This window comes from Gekko japonicus, unplaced genomic scaffold, assembly GCF_001447785.1.
Source record: "Gekko japonicus isolate JY-2015 unplaced genomic scaffold, Gekko_japonicus_V1.1 scaffold182, whole genome shotgun sequence".
Classification (NCBI taxonomy): domain Eukaryota; kingdom Metazoa; phylum Chordata; class Lepidosauria; order Squamata; family Gekkonidae; genus Gekko; species Gekko japonicus.
In genome coordinates this window covers 243,868-258,431 of record NW_015173128.1, presented here as the reverse complement: position 1 = coordinate 258,431, position 14,564 = coordinate 243,868, and the positions used below count along the sequence as shown (strand labels likewise).

At 48.5% G+C, this 14,564-nt stretch overlaps 1 protein-coding gene across 1 annotated transcript in view; it reads right to left on the bottom strand.

Moving 5' to 3' along the window:
* ANKRD13B (ankyrin repeat domain 13B) overlaps nt 1–14,323 on the bottom strand; it is a 29,692-nt gene extending 15,369 nt beyond the window's left edge. The window contains exons 1-6 of the mRNA XM_015422029.1: nt 14,279–14,323; nt 9,899–10,034; nt 8,019–8,143; nt 6,183–6,228; nt 3,211–3,354; nt 382–571 (exon numbers count right to left, since the gene is read on the bottom strand). Coding sequence (XP_015277515.1) covers nt 382–571; nt 3,211–3,354; nt 6,183–6,228; nt 8,019–8,143; nt 9,899–10,034; nt 14,279–14,323 — 686 coding nt within the window. The remainder of the gene's footprint in view (nt 1–381; nt 572–3,210; nt 3,355–6,182; nt 6,229–8,018; nt 8,144–9,898; nt 10,035–14,278) is intronic.
* Nucleotides 14,324–14,564: the final 241 nt, after the last annotated feature.

Here is a 14,564-nt window from a genome sequence, read left to right as displayed (position 1 = left end):
CAGGGACGCCCCGGTCCTGCCCTTCCCCCCCCCCCCCCCGAGGTCTCCGCCCTTGTCTAGGTTCACACTGCAAGCTGTCTAGAGCGGGGACTGCTCTTCTATGAATGAATTTTATTGTTACAGCGCATAGCCAGCAATAGGGACTGCTCTTCAATTCCCATCATGGCTAAAGCGGCTCGGACCTTGACGGCCGGACAGAGTGAATCGCAGGCACTGTTTCTCAAGCCCTCTCTACGTGGTTTGCGCTAAACGTTTGGGGGCCGAAGCGCCCGCCTCAAATGCAGGCAACGGAGATGCTTTCTGGAGCAGAGATCTGCTGTGCCCAGCTCCTCGTGAGCATTGGAATGATGTGCTGCCTGGGACGAGATCACGGCCATGCACCTTTCAAACGCAATGTTGCGTGTGTCCAGCTGGGTGGTGACCACAGGGGTAGTCAGCCGCCCCATCACCTGCTCTTCTGTCGGCTGGACTGCGGCCAGAAGCCCCTCCCGGTCATTGGCAGCGAGAGCCAGAGTCTCCGAGTAGACCACTTGGCGGTCGTGGTCAATTTCCATCACAACTGCGCTGGTATCTGCCGGGAGAAAGAGAGAGAGAAATTCAGCATGGCCTCAGCATGGATAGAGAAAGAAGTACTTTTCTCCCTTTCTGACAACACAAAGACTTATGGACACTCAATGACATTAAGGAGCAGTAGTCTTAGAACAGATAAAAGGAAGTCCTTCTTCACCCAAAGTGTAATAAACCTGTGGAATTCACTGCTGCAGGAAGTGGTGGGAGCTACCAGCATAGACAGCTTTGAGGGGGGACTGGGTAAACATACGGAGCAGAGGTCCATCACTGGCTATTAGCCACAAGATAGAGATGGAATATTCTGTCTGGGGCAGTGATGCTCTGTATTCTGGGTGCTTGGAGGGGCAAGAGTGGGAGGGCTTCTGGAGTTCTGGCCCTGCTGGTGGACCTCCTGATGGCACCTGGGTTTTGGCCACTGTGTGACACAGAGCGTTGGACTGGATCCAAGATGGCTTCTCTTATGTTCTTAGCTGACCCCTTGACGATACCACTGAGTCAAAGCCACCACCCCCTGCGCGCCAAGTCAGGGGGTCGGGCGCTTGCATTCTCCATGTCTCTAAGCAGGATTTCTTGGGGCTTCCCTTTTTCCCAAGATCCTCAGAGGAAGCAGCTGTTAAACCAGATTTCAAATTTCTCGTGTAGGTGTAGCTGGCCAGAGAAGGCTTCTCTGAACACGACACACTTTATTCACCTCAGTTTTAAAGCTGCACGCCAAACGTTCAGGCAAAATGAGAAACAACAGTAATGAAAAATAATAAAGAAAAAAAATTAAAAAATGACCTACTGGAGTAAATAATTTGCCAACAGAGCTGAATCTAATAACACAGGAAGAGGTGCCCCAGGCCTCAGAATGAGAATGTTTGCAAAATTGTCAGTGGTTGAGAGATGGAAAAGAGATGGGCTTTGTCACATATGAATCTGATTGATGTGTTGCCATCCCTCAACTGGAACCAAACTCCAATAAACACCTTTGACTTGCACTTGGTGGCACCAAGGCTACCCCTGGTGGGGTTTTCAAGGCGTTCAGAGGTGGTTTCCCACTGCCTGCCTCTGCACGGCAACTATGGACTTTCTTGGTGGTCTCTTATCCACATACTAACCAGGGCCAACCCTGCTTAGCTTCTGAGACCTGATGAGACCAACTAGCCTGGGTCTTGCACTTACCTAAAACTAAACTTTGATGGGTCAATTATTTCATAAACTAACTAACTAAACGAACAAATTCTCTCTCTCTCTCTCTCTCTCTCTCTCTCTATATATATATATATATATATATGTATGTATGTATGTATGTATGTATGTCTATGTCTATATCTATATATCTATGTATATCTATATCTCTATATCTATATCTCTATATCTCTATATCTCTATCTATATCTATCTATCTATACACACACACACATATATATCCCAATGTAAGCTTCACAGAAAAGCCAGAAAGGACTTCTGGTTGGCTCAGTGGCATCCATAAACTCTTTCCAAGCCCAGCTGCCATCTTCTTAGGTTGGCATTTGGCAATATGCCCCTCCCTGTCTGGCCTGCATCTACCAGCCTCCCTTGGGGACATTCTGAATGTAAAGCTGCAGCTTTGTCACTGAGACAAGGCCCCTGTCCTGCGCAATTCAAGAAGGGTGTTGACTATGCAGAAATTAGAGAATGGCTTGGAACAAGGGGCTTTTCTGGTCCCCCATGGAACACTCAGTGCAGTCTCCTCTCAGCATTTAACAGATCCTCACAGCCACACCAGAACCACAGCTAGACAGCCACCAGCAGCACCTCTGTCGTAAGTCAGTCTGTGTTCAGTGACAGCACAGATTCCTCAGAGGAAGAGCTGTCTGCAGACAGCCCTCAGCCAATAATTGAACAACCAGATGCAGCTGGCTCTGAGCCAGGAGGAGAGCAACAAGAGATCAGGTTACTGGCTGAGCAGGGGTCACAACCTACAGCTGAAACCAAGCCATTGCCTTGTAGCTCTGAAGCAGTAAGCAAGTCTTCAGAAGCCACTCCCAGCCCACTAAGCTCACCCACACCCCTGCAGTGTCGACGATGTCAGAGGCACACAGAGTTGCAGGAAAGTAGAAGGAGTGTGAGACTCATGGCCTGTCATCAGCTGTCAACTGAAGAGATGGATGAGTAGTTTCAGGATGACTGCCAAAGAATTGGCTGGGAGTAGCTTGTTAAGACTTGGCTATAAAATCAGCCAGGAGAAGCAGCAGTTTTGTGGATGTAACAAGTACACATTGCTAACGAACCACTGACCTTGCTTTTACCAAACCAGTGGAACCGACTATCGGCTTTTCTGGAACCCCTGGCCCGGGACTGGACTTGGATTTGCTGCCTGGATCCCTTGATCCTAGACTGGACTTTGCTAAACCTGCTCTCTGGAACCTCTGACTTTTGGACTGGACCCTGGTACTCTTTGCAATATTGCTCGTGACCTGCCCTGCTGAACCCCAGCCCTTGTCTCCTGGGAGGGCTGCACCAGTACAGCCCCTGGCCTTTCCCCGTGGGTCTTTGAGCAAGCTCTGCAACCTGACAATGTGGCTGCCTCCAAGTTCTGCCACCCAGAGAGATGCCCCAGCTCTTCTTCCTCAGGCAAGGCCAGGGGGGCCACCGTCTACGGCACATCTCACCAACCTTGTCCCCTGAAGATGAAGCTGCGGCTCCCACGCTGCCACGTCATGTGGTCGAATCCCAGCAACGTCGTGTCCACCCTCAGGTTCTGGCCACACTTCCACACCTTGTATGTATCGCTGGGGCAGATCTTGGAGACCAAGGGGACTGCCGGAGGAGCAGCAGTCAGGCAAACCGACGTCACCAGAGGCAAACACGCAAAAGGAAAAAGAAACAAAACCATCCATCTCAGTTCCTCCCTACTAGAAATGCTGAGTTTCCTCTTTGGTTTTACATTTCCCGGTATTGACCTCCTTATTCTCTGCACACAGTAGTAAAGAAATTCACTGCCAATCCCATTTTTTGAGTCTGCATCTAGGGAGAAGCTGGTCGGCAGATGGGGAACCATCACAGAGGGGCCAAACAGGTGTCCTCCTCCTGAGACCGTTCACGGGAAGGGCGGGGTATAAATACAATAAAATAAATAAATAAATGCAGGTAAGTTCTCCTTTCAAAGCTTTCTCAGCTGGAGGCCGGGCATCAAGACAGTGGGTGGGGCTGGGCCTGGAGCTAAGCAGTGACAGCCAGTCTGGTGTAGTAGTTAGGAGCACAGACTCTAATCTGGGAGAACCGGGTTTGATCCCCCACTCCTCCACATGCAGCTGCTGGTGTGACCTTGGGTCAGTCACAAGTTCTTTCAGAGCTGTTCTCTCTGGAGCAATTCTCGAGAGAGCGCTCTCAGCCCCGCCTACCTCACAGGGTATCTGTTGTGGGGAGGGGAAGGGAAAGGAGATTGTAAGCCGCTCTGAGACTCCTTCGGGTAGTGAAGGGCGGGGTATAAATCCAATCTCCTCCTCCTCTTCTCTTCTGGGGGGTGGGCAGGCGGGCTGTATGCTAAATTGCAGCCTGAATCTCCGCTCTGCAGTGGCAGCTAGTAGACTAAGGTTACCAGCTCCGTGTTGGGAAATTGGTGGACATTTGGGGGTGGAGCCTGCAAAGGGTGCACTTTGGGGAGGTGAGGGGACGTCAGCAGGGTATAATGCCATACAGACCACCTTCTCCCAAGGGAACTGCTCCCTGTCACCCGGAGACCAGTTATAACTCCAGGAGATCCCCAGCCACCACCTGGAGGTTGAGTAACAAACAATGGAAATATAGTGATTTATAAGTTGTAGCCCAAAAAGGCAGTTCGTAGACTGTCACACTGTAAACATTTTACTCAAGAGTAAAAGTTACTCTCCCCATTATTCTTAAAGAAAAACAGTTGTTATACAGGGCTTACAAAAATTGTCTAATTTGTGGACAATTATTCATTCATACTAAAGCAGCACATTAAGGCAACACAGTAATATCCAGTCCCGCAACGACGGACCCCGCCTGGTACTCATTTCCCTCAGCTTCTTCGGGTCGCGATCTGTCAAGTGCTGCACATAAAGTCGCATCTTTTTACAAACATACATTTAGAATAGTTTTCCACGTTTTATTTTATAAGCTTACCCCTGAAGCTCATCAAATTATTTATCCCACTGATTCTGATATATTCCAACTGGCTTCTGAGTTGGAATTCCCACAGTCTCCTCAAGTGCAGGCGCTGTACCTGAGTCACAGAGCCGAATTAAATTTTAGACCTTATGGTCTGTTTTGAAAATTACTGAGCTTTTGGGGTAACTCTCTCTTTCTCTCCTGTTTTTTGAATTATAAATGGAATATTCATTTGCTCGCACATGTAGAATGAATTGATAGCTCCTGAATACTGGGGAGAGTAACAACCCTGCAGTAGTAGACCCAAGGCTTGCGCTCACCTTCCCAAAAGAAATGCCCAAGTAAACAGGCTGCATCACAAGGGCAATAAGATTTGCCAGCAAGCCATTCCTCAGTGGGGAGAATGCACTCTGCACTTGCTCAGAGGCATCCTCCCATTATTCCAGGCCTGGGCACTGAGGTGGATGGGTGGAAATTAATTATCGTATGGCAATGGGTGTCGTATAGCCAGGAGATCCAAAGAGCTAGGTTTATTTTTTGAGCTGAGAGAGCTGGGACTGACCCAAGGTCACCCAGCTGGCTGCAAGTGGAGGAGTGGGGAATTGAACACGGATCTCCAGATTAGAGTCCGCCGCTCTTAACCACTACATCAAACTGGACTCACAGGCAAGTCCCGAGATTATTACATTGTTAGTTGTTATTACCCAGTTATTATTAGCCGGGGACATATTTAGGAACCAGGAGGGAGAAAGAATTGTCAAACATGAGAAATGCAGGAACAAATTATGAGCCGTTTTCCTACATCCTTCTTACTCTGTCCCTACAAGGGGTAGAGAGATGAAATAACCCAATTATTTACAATATTAAGCACCAGCTAATTGATTTTTTTTAAAACACACAAACAAAATGTTTCACAGGGCTTTTTTTGTAGAAAAAGTCCAGCAGGAACTCATTAGCATGATAGGCCACACCCAGCAGCAGAAACTCATTCGCATATTAGGCCACACCCCTGATTGCACCACTCATTAGCATATTAGGCCGCATCCCCATGTCACCAGAAGTGTGGTCATCCAGCCACACCCACCTTTTACTTCTTATTCTGTTTACCTTGTTTGTTGTCAAAAACCAGGGCTTTTTTTGTAGCAGGAATTCCTTTGCATGTTAGGCCACACACCCCTAATGTAGCCAATCCTAATGAGTTTCTACTGCTGGGTGTGGCCTGTTATGCTAATGAGTTCCTGCTGGGTGTGGCCAACTTGGGAGCCAGCCGGAACTCCGTTCCTGTGCGTTCCTGCCCAAAAATAGCCCTGCGTTTCAACAATATTAAAGCTCACAGTCACGGTAATGGGAGTAGGATTTTTGCCGATTGATCCATGACAATTTTAAGGCCTCTTTCCTTAGAAATAGTTAAAGGGCCCCATCCTACTTGAGGGGGTCCTCTGGAGGGGCAGCCCACAACCCTGTTCCCAAATGAACATTTCATCCCCACTTGTGCCGTTTGCTTGTGGACATACCCCAGCTAGTGAATTCCCATTTCATCTCCACATAAAAATCTTGCGCCTAGAAGAAAGAGAACAGATTCCAGAGGTCAGCGGAGAAGAGGGGCAGAGCTCCCAAATGCCCAGGTTCCACCTCCAGCCTGGCCATGGCTCAAAAGGGGCATGCGAAGTTTTAGAAAGCCTCCCCCTCCCCCAATACAGTTTGGTATGGTCTTCTTGGAAAGATCGCAACCCAAGCGCCTTGAGATGCTATGTGGACGGGAAGGAGTGCATTTTTGCTGGCCCCACCCTCATCGCAATTTTACTCACTTGCCCTGACCTGGATAGCCCAGGAACTCCTTTTTTCCCCCTTTTCTTTCAAAAACAATTTATTAGGATATATTAATAAGTCAAATACACATTAATTATTTGTTATACATCATTTCTTCCCTTATCCCACCCCTTCTGGCTTCCCACAGTGCTCCAACCTCCAGCCCATTTCTTAGGTCTTTTCAATTTTCCCTTTGTCCTTTAATCATAGTCTATGGGTAACCTTTCCTTCTACTGTTATTTTCTTATCATTAACTATCTTCTAGTAAAATTTACTTTTCAATAATTGTCAAAGCAAATTAAGTTGTCTTTTATATCCCAATATTTTTCTAAGTACTCTTTAAAATCTTTCCAGTCTGCATAGAACTCTTCTGCTTCAAGATTCTTAAGTTTCCTTGTCATTTTGTCCATTTCAACCATAAATAGTAATTTCTTTATCCATTCCCCGATTTCCGGGATTCTGTCTTGTTTCCAACATTGAGCATAAGTCATTCTGGCAGTTGTAATCATATACCACATCAAAGTTCTTTTCTGCACGTTGACTTATTCCATTTTAAGTCCCAACAGTAGTATTTCAGGTTCTCTCTTAAAGTTACATTTTACAATTTTTTCCATTTCCTTATGAACCTCAGCCCAATGATAGCCCAGGAACTCCTGATCTCGTCAGATCTCAGAAGCTAAGCAGGGCCGACCCTGGTAAGTACTTGGATGGGAGACCTCCTTGGAATGCCAGGGCCGGGAGGCCAGAGGCCGGCAATCGTAGGCCATCTCTCTGAAATGCCCAAGCTCTACTAGGGGTTGCCAAAAGTCAACCATGACTTCTAGGCATACACACACACACACATAAAATACTCACCCCCCCCCACAATTTCCCTCACTTCCTTCTTCAGAGCTGGCACGCACACCCCCTCTTTCCCCCAATAAGAAGCGGTAATTGGCAGGTCGCTATAGCACAATAGTGCTATAATAACCATTTATGGCAACAGCGTCCTAAATTCCCAACTTTCATTTTTAAAAAGTATTTCTTTATTTAAAATATTTATTAGCCGCCTCTCTTCCTTACGGAGGTCAAGGCGGCCAACAGTCTTAAAATACGTAAAAACAGATTACATAATAAACACAACGCTGTCCGGAGCTGCGGCCACAAGCTCCGGAGTTTGCAGAAACCCCAAGGAGACGATATGCAAAATCCAGGGCTAGTTACCAGGAGGTTTTTAATAAAGCACCGAACTCACAGGAAAAGCGGGCTCAGCCTCTGAAGAAACTTCCTTGCACAATTAGGGTTGCCAGGCCTGGGTTGGAAAATACCTGGAGACTTTGGGGGTGGATCTGGGAGAGGGCGGGGTTTGGGGAGGGGAGTGGCCTCAGCAGGGTATGATGCCACAGAGTCCCCCTTCAAAGCAGCCATTTTCTCCAGGGGAGCTGATCTCTGTCAGCTGGAGATCAGTTGCAAAAGCGGGGGATCTCCAGGCCCCACCTGGGGGCTGGCAACCCTAAGCACAATCGTAGTTCAATAAGGCAGCTTCCAATGCCTGACTGTACCTTGTGCAGCTTCTCCAAGAGGGTGGGGATGCCAGCCAGGCGCTTGATGGCCCTCTGGTAGTCACGGTAACGCAGCACCAATTGGACAAGCTCCAGGTCGCGCGTGCTCACTGCCTCCTGCAGCACTGTGGGAGGGAAAGCAACATGACAGGGGGGGGGGATGTCAGACCCCCAAGGCTTGGAAGTATAAAGGTGATACCTGCTGAGGATAAGCAGGCCCTGAGGAAATGCTTTCTTCTGTGCAACTGTGAGTGTTCACCTAAACCTCTGCCAGTTTGGTGTAGTGGTTATGTGCCAGGACTCTACTCTGGGAGAACCGGGTTTGATTCCCCACTCCTCCACTTGCACCTGGCTGGATGACCTTGGGCAAGCCACAGTTCTGGCTAGAGGTGTGAAGGCTCAGAAAAAACCCGGGAAAATACCGTTTCCCCCCCGTTTTTTTCCTGAAGTCTTTTTGTTTTTTTTCCGAAAAATTGGAAAAATTGAAAAAAGAAAAGAAAAAAAATTGATTATGGAACGTTTTATTTTAACATGATGAATAAAATATTTTAAGACAAGGTGTTCAAATATTTTCCAAATCATTTCTTATATATATATATATATATATAATGGTATCATAATATGTATATGGTATCAGATTGATCTAATTTCTGTGCACTGAGGACAAGCAAGTCCTAGGTTACAAACTGAACTCTCCAATGCAAGAACAAGATGCATTTCTTCCTTTAGGAGGTGCGATTGTCAGAAGAAAATAAAAAGGTTTCAGTTTTGTTTTTGCATGTGGGTGGGTGTTCTGTTTGTAATAATTGTTTGTATACACTATTTTTTTAATATGCTAGCTGAGATAATTTCATGCCAAGTAAAAATGTCCGTAGTCATATTTTGTGTTCCTAAAGTAACAGAATGACTTTCAATCTAGAAAAGACAAAAGAAATGCTAATGTAGCATTTTTTTCAATTTTTCCAAACATTTCTGGTTTTTTCTGGGGGAAACCGGGTGGGGGGGAAACGGTGTTTTTTTTTAGCTTCAAAATTTCTGGAAATTGTACATCTCTAGTTCTGGCACAGCTGTTCTTGAAAAAGAGCAGTTTCTGTCAAGAGCTCTCTCAGCCCCACCTCCCTCACAGGGTGTCTGTTGTGGGGAGGGGAAGGGAAAGGAGTTTGTCAGCCGCTCTGAGACTCCTTTGGGTAGTGAAGGGCGGGGTATAAATCCAATCTCTTCCTCTCTTCTTCTACAGTATGGTGCACCTTACACAGTTTTCCGTTAGCTTTCTAAATCTCTGATCCCAGCCCAGCTGTGTTGTTCCTTGGCTCTCTTATGTGGTCTGTCATGTTTTTATACTTTCCTCCGAAGAGCTCAGGGTGATAACCTTCTGCCATTTTTTCCTCACAACCACCCTTGGGAGTAGGTTAGAGAGAGAGACAGTGATTAGATAAAGGCCATCGAATGGCTAAAGAAGGATCTGAACTCGGGTCTCTCCAGTGCCAGTCCAACATTCTATCCACTCAGCCACAGGAGCTCGTATACCGCGGAGGCCCTGATCCCATTCAGCGTGTTCACAGCAGCAGCAAGACTGCAACACACACACACACACAAACTGAATTAGTAGATCAGTGAGGCTGAGAGATCGGGGTCCCCTTGTACATCTGCTTGAAGCTATCTTGGTGTGGTGGGCTATCGTAATTAAGAACAGATACAAAACCTTAAATGATGGAACGAGAATGACGGCATTTGTTTAGCGAAACCTTCCTTCACTCTCTCAAAAAGACTGATGAGATGTAAATATAAAATTATGTAAAATTTATTAAGGAACCAAAAACTGCTAAGTTGCTTGAAAGCTCTAACTGGAACATTCCAGTGTAACCAATGGGCATACGCACCTGTCCAGCCGGTCCGGTTTTCTTTGGCCACGTCAGCACCATGCCTCAGTAGAACCCGGGCGCACTCCAGGTGGCCCAAAGTGGTGGCCAGGTGCAAGGGGGTCCGGCCACGTGGGTCTAGCTGTTCAAGGTCCACCTGCAAGGAGGAGACGTATTCATACGGTGCTGGCACCACAGGCGGACGGTCCCACTTCTCCCACCTGACCGATCAAACCCTCGAGCCTTGCTCCCTAGGCTCACCAAACTCAAGGTGGGGACTGTTACAGAGATTGGTTTCCCTGGAGCAAAAAATGACAGTTCTCCAGGGTGGACTCTATGGCAGGGGTGTCAAACATATGGCCCGGGGGCCGCATCAGGCCCCCAGAGGGCTTCCATCAGGCCCGCAGTGGAACTGGCTGTCTTCTGCTTCTGCTTCCAGTTCTGCTGCTGCTGTGTCATCGTAGGTTTGCAGCTTACAGATACACACCCAAACAGCGTACTCAAGATTGCAACAGCACAGACATTTTGATGTATTAATTCAGAGCTAGAGGGGTCCGTTATCACACTGTTAAATAAACAAAATATTGAAAGAGTGCTGATGTTTTAAGCATGTTTTTATTTTAAGTAAAAAAAACCCACCTTTGTGCTTGTGTCCTTTATAAAGTTCATATCTCCGCTGCCTGGCATTACCTTTTATGACACACATGGCCTGGCCCAACAAGGTTTCATTTATGTCAGATCCAGCCCCCATAACAAATGAGTTCGACACCCCAGCTCTACGGCATCATCTCCCTGCTAAGCTTCCTTCCCTCCCCAACTCTCACCCTCCCCAAATCTCCAGGAATTTCCAGACCCAGAGCTGGCAACCCTGCATGCTCCCTTGCCCATTGTGGATGTAGGTCCATCTGCAGAATAATTTTATCCCTTTCTTTTCTGCATTCCTCCCCTGCTCCAGTATTTCCTGACTACACCCTATTTTCTCTTGCTCTGTAAGAGGGGGTGGATGAGGAGCTAACAGCTCAAGGCAACCCATCTTAACAGAACCATGAATTTAAGTTGTGCAGCATTTATCATTTCTTTTATTGGGGATTTTATTTGATTGCTGTCAAACGGAGACCGTCCCCTGCCATAGCCCCGCAGTCGGTTTGTGTTTTAACAACCTACCTATAATAGCTCCTGCCTTGAAGACCCTCTCACAAGAGGTGGGGAGAGAGAGGAAAGCGTGTCCCCAAGACAACCACAGGGCAATAAGGACTGGGACCCAGACTCCCAGCATGTCTTGCCAGCTTGTCCACCAAGAAGGCCACAGAAGTCCACTTTTTGTAAGGCAGACGACATCAGGAGCTCCAGTCTAAAAAGCTCTCTCCACTGGCCCCAAGGTGGGTCTACCACGCGAAGGAGTGTGAGGTGACTTTGCCCCCCCTCAGACTTCCTGTCCCATGTTTGGTGTAGTGGTTAAGTGCGCGGACTCTAATCTGGGAGAACCGGGTTTGATTCCCCACTCCTCCACTCACAGCTGCTGGATGACCTTGGGCAAGCCATATTTCTGGCACAGCTGTTCTTGAAAAAGAGCTGTTTCTGTCAGAGCTCTCTCAGCCCCACCGACCTCACAGGGTGTCTGTTGTGGGGAGGGGAAGGGAAAGGAGTTTGTAAGCCGCTCTGAGACTCCTTTGGGTAGCGAAGGGCGGGGTATAAATCCAATCTCCTCCTCCTCCTTCTTCATGTGCACCCCCACCTCTGGTCCCAAAGACCCGCCTGTCACACCCCGGCACATCATTTCCCAGCAGCTTTTACTCAAAGGGCTCTTTAAACACCTCCTTCCGTACATGAACATCCGCCAGGCCTCTACCAACAGTTCATATCTGCAGCTGCCAACTTTTGGAATTGAAAGTTCAGGTGCCTGGTTTCTGGCAAGCTTGGGAAGGGTAAAATCCAGCAATGCTGTCAGGGCATGAAGTGGGAAGCACACCACCAATTAGAAAATTCAAAGAAATGGTGGGGGGGGGGGGGCTTTGCTCCTTGCTTTCTTGGCAACTAGCCCCAAAGAAAATAAACCAAGCCAAGTATGGGTTTTTTCTACGGTTGGCTGGCAACTCCCATGTCAGCTGCTTATGTGCAGACTCCAGGCCAATTTGGCCAGGGTTTGTTGTTGTTGTTGTTTTGCCCTCTTCTGGGCATAGAGCAGGAGTTACACTGGGGTGGGGGGGGGAGGTATTTGTGAATTTCCTGCATTTTGCAGGGGGTTGGACTAGATGACCCTGGAGGTTCCTTCCAACTCTTTAACACTCTATGATTCTAAGACATGACAAAAAAAGAACCGGGGGGGGGGGGGGAGGTATTTGTGAATTTCCTGCATTTTGCAGGGGGTTGGACTAGATGACCCTGGAGGTTCCTTCCAACTCTTTAACACTCTATGATTCTAAGACATGACAAAAAAAGAACCGGGGGGGGGGGGGGAGAGCCCTTTGCTGCTGTGGCCAGGGGTTAAAGAGCTCTTTGCTGCTGTTAGGATTAGGGTGAGACCAGGGGTTAAAGAGCCCTTTGCTGCTGTTAGGATTAGGGTGAGGCCAGGGGTTAAAGAGCCCTTTGCTGCTGTTAGGATTAGGGTGAGGCCAGGGGTTAAAGAGCCCTTTGCTACTGTTAGGATCAGGGTGAGGCCAGGGGTTAAAGAGTCCTTTGCTGCTGTTAGAATTAGGGTGAGGCCAAGGGTTAAAGAGCCCTTTGCTGTTGTTAGGATCAGGGTGAGGCCAGGGGTTAAAGAGTCCTTTGCTGCTGTTAGAATTAGGGTGAGGCCAAGGGTTAAAGAGCCCTTTGCTGTTGTTAGGATCAGGGTGAGGCCAGGGGTTAAAGAGTCCTTTGCTGCTGTTAGAATTAGGGTGAGGCCAAGGGTTAAAGAGCCCTTTGCTGTTGTTAGGATCAGGGTGAGGCCAGGGGTTAAAGAGTCCTTTGCTGCTGTTAGAATTAGGGTGAGGCCAGGGGTTAAAGAGCCCTTTGCTGCTATTAGGATTAGGGTGAGGCCAGGGGTTAAAGAGCCCTTTGCTGCTGTTAGGATTAGGGTGAGGCCAGGGGTTAAAGAGCCCTTTGCTGCTGTTAGGATTAGGGTGAGGCCAGGGGTTAAAGAGCCCTTTGCTGCTGTTAGGATTAGGGTGAGGCCAGGGGTTAAAGAGCCCTTTGCTGCTGTTAGGATTAGGGTGAGGCCAGGGGTTAAAGAGCCCTTTGCTGCTGTTAGGATTAGGGTGAGGCCAGGGGTTAAAGAGCCCTTTGCTGCTGTTAGGATTAGGGTGAGGCCAGGGGTTAAAGAGCCCTTTGCTGCTGTTAGGATTAGGGTGAGGCCAGGGGTTAAAGAGCCCTTTGCTGCTGTTAGGATTAGGGTGAGGCCAGGGGTTAAAGAGCCCTTTGCTGCTGTTAGGATTAGGGTGAGGCCAGGGGTTAAAGAGCCCTTTGCTGCTGTTAGGATTAGGGTGAGGCCAGGGGTTAAAGAGCCCTTTGCTGCTGTTAGGATTAGGGTGAGGCCAGGGGTTAAAGAGCCCTTTGCTGCTGTTAGGATTAGGGTGAGGCCAGGGGTTAAAGAGCCCTTTGCTGCTGTTAGGATTAGGGTGAGGCCAGGGGTTAAAGAGCCCTTTGCTGCTGTTAGGATTAGGGTGAGGCCAGGGGTTAAAGAGCCCTTTGCTGTTGTTAGGATTAGGGTGAGGCCAGGGGTTAAAGAGCCCTTTGCTGCTGATAGGATTAGGGTGAGGCCAGGGGTTAAAGAGCCCTTTGCTGCTGTTAGGATTAGGGTGAGGCCAGGGGTTAAAGAGCCCTTTGCTGCTGTTAGGATTAGGGTGAGGCCAGGGGTTAAAGAGCCCTTTGCTGCTGTTAGGATCAGGGTGAGATCATGGCTCAATGGGAGAGCACCTACTTTGCTTGCCGAAGGCCCTGGGTTCATAGGCTCTTCCTTGGCGTTGCCAGATCTTTCCCACCTCTGGAGATCCTTCGCTGCCTGAGAATGGTTGCCCTCTGAGCATAAGGAAGCATCCTTTGAGTCCGTGGGCAGAGCCAAATATGGCACAGTTGTCCCCCTGTGTACCCCCGTGATTTAGGGGCATGATCTATGGCAGGGGTCCCCAACCGTTTTGAGCCTGTGGGCACTTTTGGAATCCTTACACAGGGTGGTGGGTGCAGCCACAAAATGGCTGCCAGAGGAGGCAGAGACGTACACACCCCCAGAGGAAGTTCCAGTGCAGGGGAGAAGAGAAGAGGGGTAGTTCTAAAACTATGCCGGGAAAGAGGAGTGAGAGATTAAGACCAACAATGGCAGCAACTGCTGCTGAAGCAATGATATTTTCTTTGGCGCGGCCAATCACATCTCCAATGGCCTATCAGAAGCTATGCTGGGCAAGAGCGCTGCCTGGCTCCACCCACTTTCTGAAAACACTTGGCACCGGGATCAGTGTCCGCTGGCACCATGGTGCCCACACGTTGGGGACCTCGATCTATGGGGGACGGGGGTTCCCTGGCTTTTTAGAAAAGCATGATGTTGATGGAGGAAGCGGGGAGGGTGCGGGTGTCAGTTATGGCTCCCTTGGGGAGTACCTGCAAGGAGCCGCAGATGTTCCCTGTTCCACAATCTTCCCTTGCCTCTCCACACACACACGCACACCCATTCCCCCAGGACTTTGGTGTTAATTGCAAATTATGGGCCTTGGTA